This window comes from Manacus candei, unplaced genomic scaffold, assembly GCF_025592945.1.
Source record: "Manacus candei isolate 608988 ecotype Guabito, Panama unplaced genomic scaffold, ASM2559294v1 h1tg000011l, whole genome shotgun sequence".
Lineage (NCBI taxonomy): Eukaryota > Metazoa > Chordata > Aves > Passeriformes > Pipridae > Manacus > Manacus candei.
In genome coordinates this window covers 14,755,394-14,777,979 of record NW_026138059.1, presented here as the reverse complement: position 1 = coordinate 14,777,979, position 22,586 = coordinate 14,755,394, and the positions used below count along the sequence as shown (strand labels likewise).

The 22,586-nt window shown below is 36.3% G+C and overlaps 1 protein-coding gene across 1 annotated transcript in view; it reads left to right on the top strand.

The window, feature by feature from the left end:
- The window catches only part of COL21A1 (collagen type XXI alpha 1 chain), a 98,924-nt gene that overhangs the window by 13,003 nt on the left and 63,335 nt on the right, over positions 1-22,586 (top strand). The window contains exons 2-7 of the mRNA XM_051777904.1: positions 12,077-12,196; positions 13,045-13,596; positions 18,055-18,223; positions 18,361-18,577; positions 20,427-20,600; positions 21,537-21,614. Coding sequence (XP_051633864.1) covers positions 12,109-12,196; positions 13,045-13,596; positions 18,055-18,223; positions 18,361-18,577; positions 20,427-20,600; positions 21,537-21,614 — 1,278 coding nt within the window. The 5' untranslated portion in view covers positions 12,077-12,108. The remainder of the gene's footprint in view (positions 1-12,076; positions 12,197-13,044; positions 13,597-18,054; positions 18,224-18,360; positions 18,578-20,426; positions 20,601-21,536; positions 21,615-22,586) is intronic.

Sequence of the window (22,586 nt, the reverse complement as noted above, 5' to 3'; positions counted from 1 at the left end):
GAGGTCCACAGTGGAGCGAAGATCCACCTTCAGCACCTCGAGGAGGACCCCTCTGGAGCAGGCAGATGCCCAAAGAAGCCTGTGTTCCTGTGGGAAGCCCACACTGGAGCAGACTGCTAGCAGGACCTGTGGCCCCATGGAGAGGGGAGCCCACTCTGGAGCAGGTTTACTGGCAGGACTTGTGACCCCACCAAGGACCCACAGTGGAGAATTTCATTAAGAACTGCAGCCTGTGGAAAGGACTCATGTTGGAGAAGTTTGTGGAACACTGTCTCCCAAGGGAAGGACCCCATGCTGGAGCATGAGTCTTCCCCCCCTAAGGAGGAAGGAGCGATAGAGGCAATGTGTGATGAACTGACTGTAATTCCTATTCCCCATCCCCCTGTGCCTCTGGAGGAAGGAGGTAGAGTAAAAAGTTGAGCCTGGGAAGAAGGGAGCGGTGTGGTGAAGGTGTTTTTAAGATTTGCTTTTATTTCTCATGATCCTACTCTGATTTGGATGTTAATAAATTTAGTTTTTCCCCAAGTTGAGTCTGTTTTGTTTGTGACAGTAACAGGTGAGTGATCTCTCCCTACCCTTATCTCAAACCATGAGCCCTTTGGTATATTTTCTCTCCCACTTCCAGCTGAGGTGGGGAGTGATAGTGTGGCTTTGTTAGGCACCTGACCTCTAGCTGGGATCGACCCACCACAGAATTACAAGGCTTTTGAGTAGAAATAGGGAATTAATCTGGGATGTTACAATAACAAGCATACCAAAATGAAAAAAAAACCAGCTCCCTGTTGAGATGCATGCCGGGGACATTGGAAAATACTGGTGTTTTTCCTATGTCAGAAAGTGATTTACAACACCCAGGGAGAAGTTTGATCTTCTGGCTTACTTAGTATTGTTTCATAATGCTATTTATCTGTGTGAAACAATGCTGAAAGCAGAGAAATATCCAACCCTGAGACATGGGTTGGATAGTGCAGGACAGCCCTGGCCTTCTGACCACCCTGCACCTCTGCAAAACCTTCTCGGTGTGATTTGTCCATTCATTAGTTGCTCAACTCTTCAGCTACTGTGTCCTTAGTTGTTTTGTGGACTGAATGAAAACTATATGGTTAGGACCAGGAAGGTGCTTTATACTTTATAAATGTAATAAAAATGATTGTCTTCATAGACTGGGCTGTAAGTCATCACAGTGTAAAGAAAGTGGTCAGGAATACTTGCTGGAATATCTTCTTGCAGGGGTAAAGCAGCTGGGCATGGAAATTGTGCATTGTTTTAATTTTTGCTTGGGATCATACTATATCTGGAACTGCGAGTTATTTCTCAAAGTACCACATTTTGGATATGCTTGAAACAGTAAATGTTTATGTTTTCCCCTTCAAGCATGAATGTACTAAATTTCTTTTTTCTTCCCTCAAAAAACTGTTTAAAATCTTAAGGGTTTGATTTAACTCCCCTGAATACAACTGGAATTCTTTCAAAGTTTTCACTAGTCCAGGTCCTAAATTCCTCTAGAATTTCTACTATTTCCATTCCTTCAGCCATCACAGCCTCTTTTGAATGACTTTTCAATATTTTCAGTTAAAGCAAGACTAAGTAAAAAGAACCCTATCATATAAAGAACACAGAATTGGAAAACCTAAAAATCCTTTTTATCTGTTTGTTCTATGATTCTTCTTCATTTGATGTCAGTGAATTTATATATTGTTGTTAAAATGCTAACATATAATCAAATGGTTTAGAGGTCAGTTTACTTCATTATACCTTTCTGTGTAGTCTGAAGGCTGTTGTACTAAGTTAAATAGAATGAACATCCATTCATTCTACTGTGTAAAACAATAATGTCAAATTTTGAAGCTTGAACAGATAGTTTAATCAGCTTTTTCTGTGATTACAGATTGCTATTGGAAAAAAAGAGCTTAATCTGATTTACCTTTTATTGAATGTTTCTGGAAATGAGGGAAAAAGAGGACAGTTAAAGAATTGCAAAAAAACAAGCTTTCAAATAAAGTTTTGAAACCTTTGACCAAAGCAGGCGTCCATGGCATCATTCTTATCCTTTCCAGCATTTGACAGTACTTAAATTAAAACTAATAGTAGCATTAAGTATAATTTGTGGAAAAAGACACATGAATAACACTAATGTGCTTGGTGCTGGAATGCAAATCTGTTTGAGGAATAAACAGGAGAAAGGCATAGAAGAAAAAGATAGGGAGACAGAAAAATATAATTTCTATTTCTGTTGCTGGTCCTTACTTGAAGGATGCAAATGAAGCCCATAGACTTCTTTCCTTCACATAGTAAACTTACTTTAAATCACCTATTGAGTATTTCTTACTGCATCTCTCTTGTTTTCAAGGTAAATGTTGTAGTCATCACATTGCAAATAACAGCTAAGCCAACCCTACCTTCCCTTTCTTAAAAGTGGAGTTGCTTTTAGCTTGTATAGTGTTTATTTGTATAAATAAAATGTATATATACAACTTCCCCCTTCCCCTATAGAAGCCTCTGGCCTGAAAGTTTTTCTCTTTGGTGTTGGGATAAATTGTGGGAAGGGGTGAGGGAAGCCTGGAAATTGGATTTTAGATTTCTAATGTGGCTCAAACTGCCACAGAGGAGCTATTGGCAGAAATGTGTCTGACATATCAGGACCTAGCTGAATCTGGTAGCACTGCCAATATTTTTGAGTCCTCGGCTGTTTTGCCTTTCTGAGAACTTTGAGACCACAGCAATTGGATGAGCAATTCTGTGTATCTTTTGTCAACTAGACATAATCCTAAAGTAGTCTTTTAATTGCATTAGAATTTCTTATTTGGATTGAATCCATTTTTGTGTTACCTTTATGCCTCTTTTTATCAACACTTGTTAGAGATTGTTGTACCTTTCTCTCAGACTTGAACCAATTTCTATGGTGGTTTCATTGCTAAATGATATATAATTATGTGTAATTATATATAATTATTTTATATAATTTCTAGTTATGTGTACCTCAACAGAAGGCACTGGCCCAGTTGAACAGTACATTCCTTAGTGCAGACAAAACGCTCTCCCAAACTATTGTACCAGGTAGTAATGTTTATTAAATTGTTTTATGTTTTTCTGTTTGGTAACGTAGTTATTTGTACATGTGCATGCTCCAAATTGGAACTTTTGGATTTCCTGTAGGAGTAGGTTGAAACATTTCTTATGCGGAATCCTATTATCGCGTGCAAGGTCAATTTCAACTGTACAATTTCAGTGTCAGATTTTATCCTAATGATTAGCTGGTTTGTTTTTCTTGGGTCTGTCCAAGGAGAGAAATTTCTGTGGAATTCGAGATGCTTGATAAAGAGAGAAATAACAGCACAGGCTTTTCTTAGACAGGATGAAATCATGGTTTCCAGGGAGACTTCAAATTAATTTGTTGCAGCCAGAACTCTGAGATGCCAAGTGTGGTTACTTACATAAGTTGCCCATCTTATATTGTTTTCCAGTCAGTTGTGTGTCAGTCCAGTAGCTCAAATGCTGTGGTAAGCCTCCTTTTTCTTTAACTCATAGTAACTAATTGCTGGCTCCTGGCACAGCATTCTCTTAGAGTGGGAATAAATCCAACAAAATGTAAAGTGCCAGAATAAATTGGATTTAAAAATACAAGTCTTTTGTGACTTCAGATATTGGAGCATGAATACAGACGTTCTCTGCTGTAGACTGGGGGAATCTGAGTTTGTGTGGTTTACTCAATCATATGTAAAATAAATGGTCAGCCCATCCCAGTTAAGAGAATTATTTGCTTTAATAAATATAATGTCTTTTTGCTTGGGTTATGATATATATCAACTGCTTGGTTTAGTCTTCAATGTACAGCATTGAAGTTGGTGTAAAGTCTTCATACAGTTGGTAAAAGCGTTCTTTCCAAAATCTGCTGAAAAGATGGTAAATTCTTTAATCCTCTCTGCTCCTCTATATAATCTGCATAATACTTTATGCAGTATATATATATATATTAAAGCTATAAATATGGAGTGTAGTCTTACCATGTAGTATTAATTCCTGTGAGTTTATTTTGTTTATATTGAATACCTCTAGTCATGGAAATTCCAGTCATGTTGAAGAATAGTTGCATTTAAAGTACTGGCCCATTGGATTTTTTTATTATCTATCCCTAAAATGTCTTCTGGAGTGAAGATTGAAGTGGTTTGCATTATCAGTAGTTTCAGCAATGCTCTTTTTGACTGTTAAGTCAACTATTTTTAATGAAATGTTTAAATTTTGGCTGCGGCAAAAATGAATGAAATATCAAAAATAGTCTTGAAGTAGTTTTAGTGCCCTTACTGAGTTTTGAGGGGGAAATGCAAAATAATGTTTGAGCAGCAGGAATAGACCATGCTAGTATATAACTTGAGGGACCACAGAGGTCTGTGTGGAGGCAGGTGAGACTGATTTCTGAAAATGTGGATGAGTTGTGATGCTAATGTTTCTCTGAGGTTTCCAGTATTCATCCACATTCTGCAGGCACTTGGACATTGACTTTCAGCTAACCTAGATTGCTTTGCCATCAGCCCTGCACAGCTCCCATTGCTGCAGCTGTGGACTTGATATACTCACTCAGCTGCAAGGGGTCTCTGCCTACGTTTGTCCTCACTTTTTCACGTGTTTCTCCAGCTCTGTTTGGAGATCTCTGTTCTTTAGTCTGTCTGTCAGGTAGGCTTTTAGATTTATGGAGAGAGGGCAAACAAAACTATGCCTCTTACCCTTGCTACTGTTGTAAAAAGAACGATAGCAAAGGTGGAGGAAATGAGGTGGACAGGCCAAGCAAAACCCCCATTAGCCTTTTCTTTTTAAGAGAATCCAGTAAATTCTTTCTGCTTGATCTCAGGGTTAGGAAATAAAATATATCAAACTGTACTCTACATATGTACTTGTATTGCCATGTATTCTTATATGGACTTAATGCAGCTATTGCTTAACCAGAAGGAAACCATTTTACAGCTACTTTTCATCATTGCTACACTAGTACTTACTATTAAAGCCGAAAGAAAACTCATAATATGTTTAACTCAAACATATGGTTTTCTTTCTTGACCCCTCTTAATAAAAACTGTAGTCATATGTTTAATGTTGTAGAACACTCTTGGTATGAATGTAATTATACTGCTGATTATGCCAAAAGAGTTTGTTCCAACATAAAAATAGAAAGAAATGGTAGATGGGATACTGATGTACTCGTTACTGTAGGAGATTTTATCTATTTATATGCAATCTTGCATTTATGTACTTATATGTATGTGCAAATTGAGCCTAAATTAATGATGTCTTCACAGCCTCACCCTTCCCAGGAAATGCTATTATTACCCTTTTAAATGTCAGCAAGTATAATAATCTCATTAGTTGTGCCCACCAAAAAAACAAATGAAGAGGAACAAGATTTGGAAAAAATGCAGAATGGACTGAAATCCAAGTTGAAATAAATACAGGTTCATATGAGTTACTTGGTAAAAGAAACTGACTTAGAATAACCTCATAGACTTTTCAAATGCTTAAGACTGGTAGAATAAGGTAGAGTTAGGAATAAATAGTTAAATGTAAATTGCCCTAACATTTTATTTGTAAACCCCATTAATTTTGAAAACTGAGAGCAAATATAAAAAGAAGGTGATGTAATATCGCATTACTTTTCCACATTATTTAATGCATATTTTCAGGGTTACTTTTCTCTTGCTGTATAGTTTCTGTAGTATTGCATAATTTTTGGAAATGCAAAGAATCTCTTGTATGTCCTTTCAGTCATTATTGTTGTAATGTCTTAGTATTTGTCCCTTTGTAGGCCAAACCTAATATCTCTAGTTGAATTATGAGATGTTTATGCAGTGATGCAATATGAGAGAAGTGTTAATGTATACTTGGAAGGCTAGATAATATATATATAACCTTTAGTCTGGTTATTTTCTCAGAATGCTTGAAAGGTTAAAATCATACTATTTGTTACTTTCTTAGGCAGTAATTAGCAATGGAAAGAAGCGAAAGAAGGAACTCCTCCTTTCAGTGTAGTTCTTCAATGTAGTTCTTAGTAAGAAATCTTTATGCAGCAGAGAAGCCAGGGCTCTCAGAGAAAAGAAATGTGTGTCTCTCCATTCCCCAGTTTGAATAGTGACAAAACTGCACTGAAGAACAAAAATTTTTGATTCTGTAAAATTTCAAATTGCTCTAAATGGAAACTTTCCTCAGAGAGTATTCCTGGGAAGAGTAAAATGATAAATTTTTCTTGTCACTGAAAAAGGAAAGACTGCATCAGTAAACTGATCTTTGAGTTACAGAAGGTGCTGCTTTTAGGTGTCATAAATGCAAAGTGGAAATACTCCCTAACCTGCTTAGCACCTAAATTTCCTACTGAAAACTTCAATTGAATGTGAAATTATTCTACTGTGCATACATACAGGAAATACTGTAGTTTGAACCTCTGTGCACTTCTTTGTAGTAAAGCTGTTCTGGGAATTGCACACCTTTGCCATCTGTAACAGGCTGACAGTCTTGAATTCATTCAGGAATTGAGTAAAGTCTATTGATTTCAGTAATGGCTGTATCACATGTCCACTGTATAGGAAACCTAAATTCAGTGTCCTTCCCAGTCAGCAGTGTTCAGTGGCTTTGTTGGTGCAAACACTGCTGCACAGCAAAATTGCAACACCCAGAAGAAAACAAGAAATAAGGAACTGTGCAGTTGGTTAAAGCTGCCTAAAATGACACAGCATGGGGGTGAGTTGATGAACCACGATTTCCAAACTTCACCTAGTTTTACTCCTACCTGTGAGAAAAACTGAATGTGCATTGGGGAGGCTGTCAGCTGTCTCTGACCATGCACTCACAGGGCATGGGCTGATGCTGACAGGTTATACTCTACTATCTTTCCTGCCGTTGGTGAAGATAGAAATAGTACTTTGCCAACTCTGCTTTGGTGGAGAACAGAGTCTTACACTACTACTATGTTGGTTATGGCTCAAGGACCTGATGCTTAGTAGCATTGCTAGGATTTTACCTTTCATTTACTCTGACATCCACAGCAACTTGCCTGAGTCTTGAAAATCTCTCAAAAATATAGGGTGTACTCTACAGCCCCTCATTTCAGGGTCTCAGAGTAGTACTGCCTAAGGAAAATTCGGGGAGAGAAAAATCCGAGGCAAATTAGTTTGGGAGGTGAGGAAAGGGTTTTTAATTTGTGCCTGGGCATAAAGATTACAAGACGTGCGCATGTCCCTCTGTACAGATGTCACAATTTATAATGTCGTCTGTCCAATCCCAGATGTTTCCACCCTGTGGCTTTTGCCCTGATCCACCCTCAGTCCACTCCTGGGGAATTGGGGCTAGGGGCTTTTCAAGACCCTCTTTTCATCAATCATCATCTTCTTCAGAGTACAAGGGGCATATATTCACCCAGTTCTTGACTATACTTTTGCGGTTCAGGCCAGGATTAGATGTCCTCAAACAGAAGAACCTAATCTTAAAGAGAGACTAAACATTTCTACTGGAATTCGGGGGTAGAATTGATATAGGGAGCATGGAATGGGGTGATAGGGTTGGGGAATGTGTGTAGTTACTGTGCTAAGGGTAAAGGAATAAGGGCTGCTGCTTCTGAATCTACTTCTACTATATAACTACTTATAAAGCTTATAAAAATTAGAAAAATAAATAAAAAAAAAAACCAGATGGACCTTAAGGCATCAGCAGCAGCCTTTATATAAATTGATATCCCTCTGTCTGAGATAGACTGTTTTACGTCATGGCTATTGTTTGCAGATGCAGAGGAAATAAGGAGCAAACGCCTTCCCTGCACAATCTGACCCAGCTCCTACAGCTCCAGCAACAAAAGGTTGGCACAAGGACCCTGATTTCTTGTAGCAGCCAGCAGAGCTCTCAAGGGCAGAGGATAAAGCAGTGAGCACTTCCATGGACCACCATAGAGACAACGTTCTTCTCTGTTTCTCTTAAAAAAACTGGAAATAGTAGGGGCATGATCAGCAGTGATGAATTTTGGCTTTTGGCAATGTCAGTGGAGAAGTCCTGGGCTGATATTAGTGGTGGCCTCTCCATGGTGGAAATAAGACACTTGGGCAAATATTCCCTGTAAGTAATATCAAGTACAGTTCTGTTGCCTGTTCAGTAATTACTGTGTGACAAGAAACAGAAGTTTGGTCTCTGGAGCTGTTGGTTTGGCATCCTTTTGACTGTTAAAAGTGCAGTGCTATATTATTATTTTCTTTCAAGTGAAGTGAACAGTGGATAGTTCCTGGAATCCTCGTTGACTGGTTGCTTAAGTTTTGGGTTTATCCTTTAAATTTTGGGTTCTATTAGTAAGTCCATTTTGGACTACTAAATAGTTATTTGGCTTTATATTTAAAATGAATTTCCCAACTACAGGCTTTGTTGTAAATAAAACACAGAAGGATTCTCACAAATAGATGGAAAAAATGATCTGTTGAGGGAATACAGTTTGGTTCTGTGAATCAGATAAGCTCGTTTTGCCAATTATTTTACTGATTCTTTTTAAGAAATATAAGTTGGAGCACAGTTTTCACCAAAAGAAATCTTACTATGATGTCATAGTTTCATGACTTTAATGTCTTTCAGATTAAAGACATACACTGATGGCTGCTGTAGCGTTCATGATGCTTTCTCTACTGTAGGACAGTCAGTAGATGCTATTTTCACATGTACGTCTCCCACAGTGAAGTATTAGTGTTTCTGTGGAGCAGCTCCTTCCTCAGAGGGACAGGGCTTCCTTGCAGCCCCCTGCTTTCCCTTTGCCACTGAACCAGCTCTGAGTATCTGCCTCTTTTCTGTAGCTTCTATCATTCCTGTGAGAGGCTCATCCCTGAAGGTACTGGTGGGTAGGTTCTTGCTGAAGGATGAGCAGAGATGAGAGGGGCTGGTGCAGTTTAAGGAAGGCATTAATGGTTTCTGCAGGGTTGGTGAAAGGGATAGCAATGCCAGTGAGCAGGATTCCAGTGTCCCCACCTGACCTGAAGTGTCTGTGCTCATGACAGAGCACATACCAGTTCTGTGTTGCAGGCAGCATGTTGTTAAAATAATTTTTAAAATTTATTATGCTGTTTTAATTAAAAAAAAAGAAGTTGCAATATTAATGGTAACTGTCCTTGTACTCCTTTTAGTGAAGACTGATGGCAATGAAGTCACTAAGTTGCTTGTTTTTTATTTTTGTTTTACATAAATTCTGTGGGTGTTACACAAATAGTCATTTAGACAATCACAGAGGTGAAAAAACAGCAAAAATTAGTTTATGTACTGTTGTGATATTTTGCTCAGTCTTCTTTTTCAAAATTATTCCTTAGAATTTTTTTTTCTTTTGAGTTGTTGGTGGGAGAAATCATTAGGATTTTATAGTTTGTTACGGTCAGCATTGTGCTCTCTGTACAGAAATCTGTCTTATTTTTTTCAGTTATGGGCTGAAATTTTTCTGATATTCCAAAAGTTGTCCTTCAGTTACCTGCTATTCAAATTCCCCCATAGATTTAATTTCATATGTTCTTAGTATTGATCAATCTGGCCTCGTGAGAGATGTGTTTTACCCTTCAGTAAACACTTGCCGTGGAAAAGGCTGAAAGGGATTTCAAAATAATCAATCATACAAACCATTAAGTCCGAAATAATCAATGTAAATTGATTAACTGCCACTTAATCTGTTTGAATGAAGATGATATCTCAGTATTTGTGTAGCATCATTGGAACAGTGCATCTTATGTCCTATCCCATAGACCCCAAAGTGCTTCATCTGGTTTTTCACCCATTTTGACGCAAGGTAGTATAAATAAAGTATGGGGTTACCTTGCAATTACCTGTAACCTGAAGGAGAGATTAATAACAGAAAAACAATGTTTTTGCATTATCAACTTCGGGTGATTATATTAGGTAGGACTAGCATCATCATGGCCAGTCTTTGTGAATGAAGATTTGGGAAAGGTCATTACCCTTTGAGCCTGCGCAGTGGATTTTTTAGGTGAGACACAGTGTGCGCTGAACTGAGCCCACCCTTTAATCCTGAGGTTCAACTGCTGGGGCTGAGTGAGCTTGGACAGTGGCAGCGAGGTCCTCAGGACGTAGGTTTGTTTAGAGTGACCTTCTCTTAGATGGATGGCCTTACAGGGCTAATGAGCTCCATCTGCCCAGAGGAGTTCCCTGACTGGGAATAGAAGCCAGGTGCAGCGGTGAGAGCGCTGCATCCTAACCACTAGACCACCAGGGGTCCTCAGGTAGGAGTAGCATTTCCTGGAAATTGACTTTTTTGCATTTTTTGAGGTTGTTTGTGGAGATTTTTTTTTCTAGATAGAATGAGTGCTATATAAACAGTGGAAAAAGCAAATGTTTTTCTTGAAATACCTGAGTAAATCAACTTACTGATTTGTGGCATATCTTCTATTTGGCAAACACAGATAATGAACCTACCATGAATGAACCTGACATTGAAATTACTACCTCTCTATTTGCCCCCACAACTTGGCCCCACAACTAGGTAATCCGTTATTCTCATATCATTTTCCTAAAAATCACGTCAGGTAGATACATCTTCAGAGAAAAAGTTTTATGTTTAATTGCTGTAGAATTTTGTTGCAGGTAACAACTTACTGGCTGCTTGATGGTTGCTCAGTATGTTATAGTGATTAAGTGACGTTCTCTTCAGTTTACTCTTTTCACTAATCTTGGAAATGAAAATGGTTTCTTATTTCCATTTATCTATTTCTTCTCCTAAGAAGAGGCATTTGCAGTAGGCATGCTAATTTGTGTTTTGGTGTATTTTTGGAGACCAGTCTTTCCAGCACTACAGAGGTTTCAGAACATCTGCCAATACCTGATTACTGGTCATGCGGTGGGCACCTTGTCTGCCCTCAAGAGTTCAAAAGTGAAGATCAGCAACATAAAACGGACCAATACACGCATTTTCATCCCTCCTCCTCTTCTTCCCGCCCCACCCCCCTGCCTGATAGATGGACTTCTAATTTCGTTGTGTAATAAATATTTTAATTTATATTTTTAAGTGGATGTCTAGGTCATTTTGTTGTCGGCATAAGGAAAGGTTTATGACTAGAAGAAAAAATATGAAAAGACAAGAAGTCTTGGCCTTATGTAAAGAAAGCATTTCAATTCTAGGAAATGGGCTGAAAAAAGTGGCAAGAAAGTTAGTGATAAACTTATGTGTAATAGATTTAACATGACTGACAAAGCAAAGTCTTTTTACATCTAGTCAGAAAACTAAATATTCCTCTTCTGGCTAGATGTAAAACACATTAGTGACACTGAAGGGCATTGAAATATATTGACCCTGAAAATTTCATTTTACATTGAAGTATGAGAAGAGAGAATACGGAAGAGATTTGGTATACTTTTTTTCAGAATCTTAAACTTAAAGGACCTCTAATACAGTACTTCAAAAATGTATCTTTTAGCATTATGATTTTTTTTTGCAGTAAACATAATGAATAAACATAACTTAATTTAAGTAAATTTGTCAAATAGTATTTATAATAGCAATATGAGACCAAAATTGCATGTTTGCTTCACAGGGGGCTATAGTTCATAAACCTTCATAACAAAGGAGACATAAACAGAGGGAAAAAATCAAAAGTTGAAGATGTATATAATTTATATAATCTTGGATGTCCAGTACACAGTCTGCAGCACTTGGGTCTGCTGGGGAAGGGCTGCTGGGGCTTACTGAGACCCTGACTCCTGGTGACAGTCTCAGTCCTGTGGTAGAGAAGGGGGAATTGTACCAGGCTTCGTGAAGTAGCCAGGTGCGTGGGTTGAGACTGAAGTAACACCTCCCCACCAGTACCTCATACATAAACACTTGCCACATTTTGAATCAGGCTGTCAAGTCTTTTGATAAGGACTACAGAGTGGGATAGTGTTTGGACAAGTATGGCTGGGAATATAACCTAATTGTGGATGAACCTACTGATTCATTGCAGGGTGGCCACATCTGGGCTTGCAGATTCGATTCAGAGTTGTTCTTCATGCACAGTTTTTAAACTAGAGAAGCTTGAATATGTTTTGTAATACCATAACACTGTATTTTCTTTTCATTTTTTCCATCTAGTTTTATCTCAGGACCTTGAGAATAAAATACACATGGCACAGATCGTAACATTTTTTCAGATGCTGTTAGTTCTGCTACTTCATGATTACATCTCAGCTGAAGTTGGGGAAACAAGAGCAAGTAGGTCTTAATTTTTGCATTTCAGATAACTGCCACTTCAAAGAATACCTTGAATTTTTAGTATCCATTTTTGATGTTCATGGTGATTTTCTTCCAGTATAATTTTCCTAGTAAAAATCCTATCATATGTGAGAAACAGCTTAAATATCTTATCTCTCCTTTAGGAGGGGAATATCTTTATTTCTCCTTTGTGTCTTGGAAGTGCTCAAGGGGGCAGATGGAACTGTAAAGCTCCAATCTTGATTTAAAGTTATGTCTTGACTATTTGTATTTTCATTTCTTCAGAAGTCATGTTCTGAATATCTTAATGTTTTGTGAGAAACTGAATAAGGAAAAGTAAAGATTCCATGAATGGAAGCTGAGATAACCTCAGTTCTGGGACAGACCTCCTTGCATATTCTCCAAAATTAGCATCTCAACCCCCATCAAATCATGTTTTGTACTCTAAATCTGGTTTATAGAAAAGAAAACATTAAAGCAAGGTAGTTTTTTGAAAGATAAAGTGACTGAATAAAAGGAATGTGGAAGAATTAATTTCCTCTGGCCATGATACTTTCAGGGTAAGTCTTTTTCCTCTAGTTTTGCTCTCAATGCAGCAATTTTCACTACTCCATATTAGCAATTTTCAAACTCCATAAAATTCCTTTTCGTCTCTAGACTTTCAGATACCAGGTTAGATCTGTGTGGCTTACACAAATAATAAACTCCTCTGATTTTTTTTTCAAATGGAATGTATTTGTCAATATAGATCCTAATGCAAACAGCAATTAATAGTAAAAACATTTACTCTGGAAGAAGAAAGTGAAAGTGTTCATTAAAATATTAATTTGATTTTTATCATTTTTTAGGTTGCAGAACTGCTCCAGTGGATTTAGTTTTTATCTTAGATGGCTCTTACAGTGTTGGCCCAGAAAACTTTGAAATAATCAAAAGTTGGCTTGTCAATATTACAAGAAATTTTGACATAGGGCCAAAGTTTATTCAAGTTGGAGTTGTCCAGTACAGTGATTACCCTGTACTTGAAATTCCCCTTGGAACTCATGAATCCACTGAGAACCTCATCAGGGAAATGGAGTCCATACATTATCTGGGAGGAAATACAAGAACAGGAAGAGCTATTCAGTTTGCTTATGACCATCTTTTTGCAAAATCTTCAAGATTTTTAACAAAAATAGCGGTTGTTCTCACTGATGGAAAGTCCCAAGATGAAGTCAAAGATGTAGCAGCAGAAGCAAGGAAAAATAAAATCACTTTGTTTGCTATTGGTGTTGGCTCAGAAATTGAAGAGGATGAACTTAAAGCTATTGCCAACAAACCTTCATCAACTTACGTATTTTATGTTGAAGATTATATTGCAATATCAAGAATTAAAGAAGTTATAAAACAGAAACTCTGTGAAGGTAAGTGCTTGTAAAATATCTTAAGTGTGCAAAATGTTGTTCTGTCCACATATTTCTTAATTTCACAAGCAGAATATATGATTAATGAAACCTAAAGGACTTAATAATCTTTACTCTGATCTTTCTTTCATTTTGGCCTCAAAATCAAAATCACTCCCCAAAGTTTTGGAGTGGTTTTCCCTGTCATGCAAAGAGGTATATTTGGGAAAGATATGATGTTTTAACCCAGTATGTGTTTAATTTCAATATGTATCCTTTTGCGCTAAGCCTAATTTTTTTTTTTTCATTGCTGAAGTTTAGAAACACTAAAACAGTTGAACAATTCTTATACTGCTGAGAATATAGGGTTTACTTTGTTATTTTTCCAATTGCAACTGATACTCATGCACAATCTAGCATTTCTTCTTGACAGGTGAGAGAATAGCCTGCCATTACAAACAGGAGTTCTTCTGAATACATACTTCTTCTAGTATGTATTGAAAAACCCAGAAGAAAGACTCTTGGCAAAAATCATAGAATCACAGAATGGTTTGGGTTGGAAGCAACCTTAAAGATCATCTTGCTCCAACCCCCCTGCCATGGACAGGGACATCTTCCACTAGACCAGATAGCTCCAAGCCCCATCCAACCTGGCCTTGAATCTTTTCAGGGATGGGGCATCAACAACTTCTCTGGGTAGCCTGTTCTAGTGTGTCACCACCCTGACAGTAAAGACTTTTTTCCTAATATCTAATCTAATCCTACTACTTCGCATTTTAAAGCCATTTCCCTTTGTCCTGTGACTTCAGGCCCTGTGAAAAGTCCCTCTGCAGCTTCCTTGTAAGCCCTCTTAGGTACTGGAAGGCTGCTCTAAGATCTCCCTTCTCTTCAGCCTTCTGTTCTCCAGGCTGAACAACCCCAACTCTCTCAGCCTGTCTTTACAGAAGAGGTGTTCCAACCCTCTGATTATCTTCACGGCCTCCTCTGGACTTGCTCCAGCAGGTCCACATCCTTCTTGTATAGGGGGCCCCAGACCTGCACACAGCATTCCAGGTGAAGCAGACACATGGAGTTGTACCAAGCTGTTATGATCTTTCTTAGAAGGATTTTATATAAGAATTAGGCAAGATGAACATGGTAAAGTGCCTTTTTAGCTTTAGAATACTAGCAGCATTATTGCATTGAGTTTTCCGTTAATTTTGTAAAACAATGGCTTTCTCATATATATATATAAAAGATGGCAAATTGCTTCTAAAATGTATCACTCAGACTCTATTATATCGTGTTATTCTGTACATTTTATTATCAAGAATTGATGCAAATTCTATTTCAGTTCTACCATATTTCCGCACTTAGTAAGAGAAAATATTTTTGTTTGCTCTCACTTTGAGTATGGACTTCATTGAAAAAATATGGTGATACTTTTGTTGAGGATATTAGTGTTTATTTCTTGATACATCAAATGAAATCATAATAATTCCTTGTGGCTGATGTAATAAGGTGATCAGTCCAAAAATTAGCTAAGTGCAGTTAAATTCTTTAATAGAACTTCATACAGAGAGAAATTCCCCTAAATAAACACAATACTTTCTTTAAATAAAGTTTAGAAGTGACATTATATTTAATCAAATTTCAGAATTAAGTTAACTAGTATCCTTTAAAATTCAGCTGCAATATTTCACAGTAATCTGTGAATGTTGCCTACTTGTACAAACATGTACTTACTGTTTCATTGAAGTGACTCTTTGCTTCTTCCCCCTGATGTCGTGCACTTCCCTCACATTAGCACTGAGATGCCTCTCTCATACTTGGCAACTTCATTTCTAACCACAGTGTCTTTAGCAAGTGAACTGCAAGACTAGTGAACTGTAAATTTTATACTGAGTTGTGAATGATTTTATTCATTTATTTATTTACTGATTATCATGTTGTTACGATTCACTTTGACTGTGGGAGAGGAAGTTCCATGAGGGCCAAGCAGCAATGATTTGTCTGCAATCAACCACGTGAAGCTACCTGAAAATTTTGCAATACTCTCTTCATGGTCTTTGTTTAAATGTCTAAAAAAAAGCTAGCTTTTACTGTATGGCATTTTAAAATTCATCATCATATGAACATAGGTGTAAGACTACAGGGACAATATCTCCTTTCTGGACAAAGGAGACTGAGGTTTGCTGGTTCTTGTAGCAAGTATTGCTGTTAGGAATGGGCTGGTGGATTTTGCTGGGAGTGTGCCTTTTACCTCTAGTGTTTGTTTTAGGGTACCTATAGGGTGAAAAGACTTGCTAAACATGCCCAAATATTTAAGGAATATTTAATATTTATTCTGAAAGTTGAATGTTCCTGTAGTATCAATATTCTATAGCAAAAAAAGAAAAAAGATTGTGTGTCAGGAGTGCATTTAAAAGAAAACAATGCAGACCTCAGAAAGTATGTCTGGAGGATGCAGAGAAAAGTTCCTTTGTGGTAGATACTGTGATTTAACATCAAAAAGTTATTTCATGCTTTAGCAAGGAAAATAAAGCATATGAAAATTGTAAAAATACTAAGAGGCAACAAAATTTCAGAATAGGCTCAAGAGTTAATGTGGCTGGTACTATGGACTAGAAATATGACCCCGTTTTCCATGGAAGACAGTTCTTAATTTTGCCATTGATTTCTGCATCCTGTATAATGGCTTAGTTAGTTATCAAAATAGTCCTGCCAGAAAATTGTCCAGAAGACCCAAAAATGTCTACCTGACTGGGAATTTTTTATGTAATTCTTCAATATGCCATCAGAAAGAAAGAATATTTTCTTAATGTGTAATTTTACACATGCTTAACTTGTTTTGTGTTGGTTTGGAACAGTTACTTTGTCATTGATCTGTAATAATGGCCCTCTCACATAAAGTAATCCTATTTCTGCATTTAGTTTTTGATTTTACACCTATTTCTAGTACTGTAACTGGTAAGAGGCACTTGTGTTCATTTTCTTCTCAATGTATATGCATATGATTATCTGTAATCTGATATGACCGTTATTCAGCTTTGAAGTAAATGTTTAGAAATATTTCCGTGATAACAATGCACAGTTGAAGAAACCTGAAAAAAGTAGTGTTATTACTCTTACTTAATATCATAAGTATGTTGACTTAAATACTGCATCTGTATTTTGAGAAGAGCGAGAAGGAAAGGTGTGTTGGACTTTGTATTTCCTTTTTTCTTTTGGAAGCATTCATTTCCAAAATGTAGGAAGACTTCTTGCAATTCTTTCTTGTAGAACAGAGAGATAACATATTTTTGATTTGGGAGTCAGGTGTCATTTTGCTGTCGGGAGGAAAAGAAAACTAAGGAGAGTTTAAGTGGCTTCTTGCTGCTGCCCCAAGTACCTGTGACACGTCTTCTTAGAGCAGATTGTCTTTTCCCACCACAGATAGTTTGTGCAGGCAATTAACTGAATTTTCTTAGAGTTTATATATTGTGCCTCACCCACCAGAATGGGGTATCTTCTGAGTGCCCTTGGATTAGTTGGAAAGGGAAGTCATGAAGCGTTTCTCGTATTATAAAAACGAGCCAGTCTAGACCTTTAAGTTAATAATTCCCTGGCACAGGGACATGACTTTTCTAGCCCATAGCTGGTCCACATAGAGATGACAGAACTCTCCAACCCTTCTTTGGAATGTATTCCTAACCTCTTCCCTGTCTATGAACTAATGCTTTTCTGAAGAAACAATGGGAAATGAATAAAGAAAATGTATTTATTATAACTAGTTTAGCATAATTTTAATAAAACTAAAAATTTTTCATCAGTTTATAATTCTAATACAACGTATGCTGTAGCATTAAATTTCGCTCTCCTATTTTCTTTTTTTTTTTTTTTGAGACAACTTAGGTCCACTGCCTAGTAACGTTTTTGTGTAAAGAGAATTAACAAGAGATAACATGCAGTTAACTTAAATTTCCACAGAAAATATATCACACACTGTTTGTCCAGTGAGAATAGCTTCCAGCAGATTTCAGTGTAACAGACAAAATAGCTCAGAGTCTATTTTGTGTTAAAGAAGATGAAAAAAACAGTTGTAGATAATTTTACCTTTGTCCATTTTCAAACTGATTTTATAGTTGGGGGGAATGCTGAATCCAAATTATTAGTGCACTGTGGAAATCAACATCTATAATTTTATAGCATTTTGAAACCATATAATTTTAGAAATTAAATTCAATATTTTTATTAGCCAGGTATTGTAATACCAATGAACTACAGTTAGTGACAATTCAAAATAGTATGTGAATGTAATTGCAGTAAAATACATCTTAGTATTCTTGCTTCAAGTCCCTGTGTAAGAATTCTGTGTATGACTTCTCTCATGTTGTACTTAACTGACAGTTCTCTGTTTATTTCTTGAAAGGTAGATACAAAAAATTAGTTAGGTTGAAGCTTACTTTTTGAAAGTTTTAAATCATATTTTGAACTATCCTTGCATTTATTACTTTGCAGAATCTGTTTGTCCAACAAGAATTCCAGTGGCAGCTCGAGATGAAAAAGGATTTGACATTCTTGTAGGATTAGGTGTGAAGAAAAAGGTTAAAAAGAGAATACAAATACCAACAACTAATGCAAAAGCTTATGAAGTAACACCACGTGTTGACCTCTCAGAATTGACAAGGTATTGAAATTTATAAAAACACTTCTATACTTAGTAATTTTTTTTTTTTTGCTTTAAGTGAGAGAGAGTTATTTTAAGATTTATATGAATATTAAATAAAGTACTGGGTTTTTTTCCCCCTCTTCTCCCTTACTTAGGAACGTGTTTCCAGAAGGTCTTCCTCCATCTTATGTGTTTGTTTCCACTCAGAGATTTAAAGTAAAAAAGACATGGGATTTGTGGAGAATTCTGAGTCTGGATAAGAGACCACAGATATCAGTCACTATTAACGGAGAAGAGAAAACACTGTCCTTCACTACAACAAGTTTAATAAATGGCACCCAAGTTCTTACTTTTGCTGCACCTCATGTAAAGGTAAGGAGTATGTTATCTTCATGCTGGAATGCTTATTTAAATACACATTATTCCATTATTCCCCATTTGTCCAAACCAGTTGTATTGTTTTCTAGTGTAATCTGAAGGTTCTCTTTCAGTCTTCAATAATTTCCAGTGAAATATTCAAATCTTGTAAGAAAGACTGTCTTGGTTGCAGATGAGACAGAGGGATAGAGACTGCATTTATAGCAGTATAGGAATATATGCAGCCCAGAGATCACCATTCCTGCCACGGGGAGTGTTATTTAAGTGAACAGAGATTCAACAGACAAAGAGTGGGAAGGATTTACCACTGGAGTGCTTCATGACCAAATGGGTTCAACTTTCCTGGGAAGCGAGGGCCTACATTTGAATCCCTACTCTTAAGTCAGACTGAAGGAATTTCAAATTAAATCCTCTGTGAAGGAAGGACTCCTATCCAAGGAATAGGTCTTAATTACTAAGCTTTTCCTAGGGAGAGGTATTTCATTCTTCTGTTATTGGATGGAGAATTTTTGCTTTTTTCTTTCCAAATTTCCTCTACTTTATTATAATTATTAGTAAGGAAAATAAATTTTATTATTATTTTTCAAGAAGCTGTGTTAACTTACTGGAAATTGTTAAAAAATTCAGTTTCAAGTCAGTCAAAAAATTAATATTTAAATGTTTCTGGGAGCTACAGTGACAAATCAGTCGCATTCTTTCAGTCCCAGGTATCCATGAACTTCACCATGAAAACACAACTTTTGTGATTTTTTCTTTTGTGTTTCTCTGTGCTTGCACTGCTGTTATGGAAAACAATGAATTCATGGCTTTTTTAGAGCTGTATGTCTCTAAGCACGATATAAATGTCAATATGCTCTTAATTAACCTTTTTATTTAATAAACCTTTATGATAATTTATCTCTAACTGGAAAATGGAAAGATTATATATTCTGATCTGTTGTTTGTTTTATCTTGTAATGAGAGCCCTTGTTTTTATTTATTTACAATCTATGTAAGAAAATAAAATAGAAACAGAGGTACTTTTATAGGGTGTATTAATATTAAGTCAAATAAGCTTAATCCCTCTATATGTCTAAAAAAGATAACAAAGATGTATTACTTAATGAAAGATGCGTATTTCAGTTTACTCTTATTAATACCAATTTAGTGTGGGATTAATCTCTGTGCAATTTAGCATCTAGGCTAGGCTAGGTTAAAGAGCTAGATTGTTTTTGAAATTAATAGATAGGCTCGGGAAAAAGATGTTCCTTCCCATGTTGAATTTTATTTCTAAGCTCCGTGGCATAAACGCTTTAAAGGTATCTCTCACTTTCTATTACTTGTAGAATTATGTAATTTGTTTGATTTTCAAGCTTTAGAAACCTGAGGTTTGGTAGAGTAATGTCTGGTTTATTCATTGCAATATTGTGATCCTTTCTGCCATGTCATCTTTTTTTTCGTAAGAGATTAAGTCGAAAAACTTTCAATTGCCAGTTTGTTTTCACCATGGTTTGTGATCTGAAGGGTTTGAGTCATTATACCACTGCTGAAAAAAAAGGCTTCAGGCTGCATATTTTGAACAAATATGGGTTTGGACATGTTCAAGATCACAGACTAAAGAGATCTATGTGAGTTATAAAATAATTTTGAAATCGGGATTTATTATTACTAATTGTCATCTCAGTTACGGTATTACTTGGCAATACTTTTTTGCCTATACAGTTTACGACTATTTGTATGTAAAACCTGTAACACTGATCATCTCAACCACCAACAGTAGTTTAAGTATTCAAATGCAGTTTTATTGTTATTTAAATTGGAGACATTTTGTTTAAAATAATTCTGTTTTCTTTGTTTTCCTTAGAGTTTGTTTGATGAAGGCTGGCATCAAATTCGTCTTTTAGTAACAGAAGACTCTGTAACTTTGTTTATAGATGGCCAAGAAATTGAAACTAAGCCATTACATCCCGTTTTAGGTATTTACATCAGTGGCCTAACCCAAATAGGAAAGTATTCTGGAAAGGAGGAAACAGTACAGGTAAGCATATGCTGAAACTACAGTAATCCAGTCATTCTACTGTAGATTAATGTTATATTGGCGTCTTCTGTTTCCTTGAGCTTACTCTTCTAATTTACAGTAGACTGAAATTTATTATACAAAATCCTACTACTTAAAGAGAGAACAAAAATGACCATGAGGACTCAGCACAACTGATGTATCCTGTGTGATGGGTGCTTAATGGTCTCACTGATTTCAAGGGCAAAACTGATGCAACGTGGTTGCCTGAATTCAAGAAACAGTGTCTGAAAGCAGGGAATTTCCTCTGTGCTTTCCTTCCATCAATATATGGGTTATGCTCATAAAAGAGGGAGAAAACGAAATTTTGATGAAGTTTCTTTCTCCTCACTTTGCAATCACGATAATTTATGCTAGAAAAACTGACAGAGGTTTCATGTTTTTGGAATATAGCAGCAAAGCAGAATGGCATGAACTTTTGTTTTTCTGATACCAGTGTTTTTATTGGTAGCTTTTTAAAGATTTAATTTGTACGCTAAACTCTAAATGAAATTATTTTAAGCATCAGAGATGCTTCTAATGCTTCACCAGAAATTACTAATCCTGCATCTAGTACAGGCAAGTCAGTGCTGGAGCATCATCCTAGGTTGTTAAGGTAAAAAAAGAAAAACGTTGTTTTTCCTTCCACTTGTAACTTGTTTCTGCAATGATACTGGCAGCCACTGTAGTTCATGCTGTGTATGTTTGGATTTATTGCAAAGGATTAAGGGCAGTGATTTCTGTTATTTTAGAAACAAAAATCTTGGATTGATTATTTCGCTTTAAATAATTCTGTTACAGTATGTTTAATTGGTTGTGCGTGAGTTGCCTGACTAAAAATGTTTCTGTATCTTTAATTGACTTTTAACTGTAGTGAACACACAGAGCTCTAAAGAGTCTTTATGTTTTGAATTATAGTTTGATATACAAAAACTGCGAATCTACTGTGACCCAGAGCAAAATAATAGAGAAACAGTCTGTGAGATCCCAGGATTTGTGAGTATGATAGATGAAGAGGACTGCTTGGTTGTTTTTACAAATTGCTGTTTAAAGCTGACTTAATGAAATCTTAAAATAAATAGTACTACGTTTTTTCAGCTGGTGCAAACACATACTTGTTACCTGTGCAATAGCAAGTGACACAAACCTTGTCTGTTTTCAGCCTCGTTTTTCACAAAGCACTTAAAAAGTTTTTTTAGTTTAGATATTCGATGGTGTAAATTTGACACCAGTGTAGAAGAATCTCAGGATCTTTTGTTAAAATTTCAGATTTTAAACATTATACATTAATAAAACTTCTATGTCACGATAGTGTAAAATTCATTAAATACGACTTTTTAACTTATCTGATATATTTTTTGCTACTTGTCAGGTCATTTTGACTGAAATTTTGGTACATAACTGAAAAACCTAAATCACTTTCTCCTGTCAGAAATATCTGTGCTGAGGTCTATGATAAATATCCTGCTATCTGAAATGTTACCAAGATTTCCAGAAGTGTGTTGTGAATAAGACAAAATAAAATTCTCTTCAGGATTTTATAATTTATATACACAATTAGGAAACTTATGGGGATCCATCGACCCTCTCTTTGTCCTCTTACTTACAGTTAATAATGTAATAAAATGTTAAACATGCAAACAGCTTTGGAAACTGTTCATGTCTGACAGTTGGAGCCGGATTTAAGCATTCAGTTTCCATCTCAAAATAAAAGCGGGAGATTGATTTATGCATGCAGATTCCTTCTGCATATATAAATACTCTCCTTTGTTTAATGTCTAAAACTATGCTAAAGATTACCAGCCACCAGTGTCTTACTATGTAGGCCCATATTCTTTGTGTTCTGATTTGATTTAGTATCAGGACCATTTTGCTTGTTTGACAATAGAACTGTGGAATCTTCAGCATCGAGGTTTTATTTTTTTTCCAGACTGGCACAGGCTGCCAGCTAGTCTGTTTTTCTTCTTT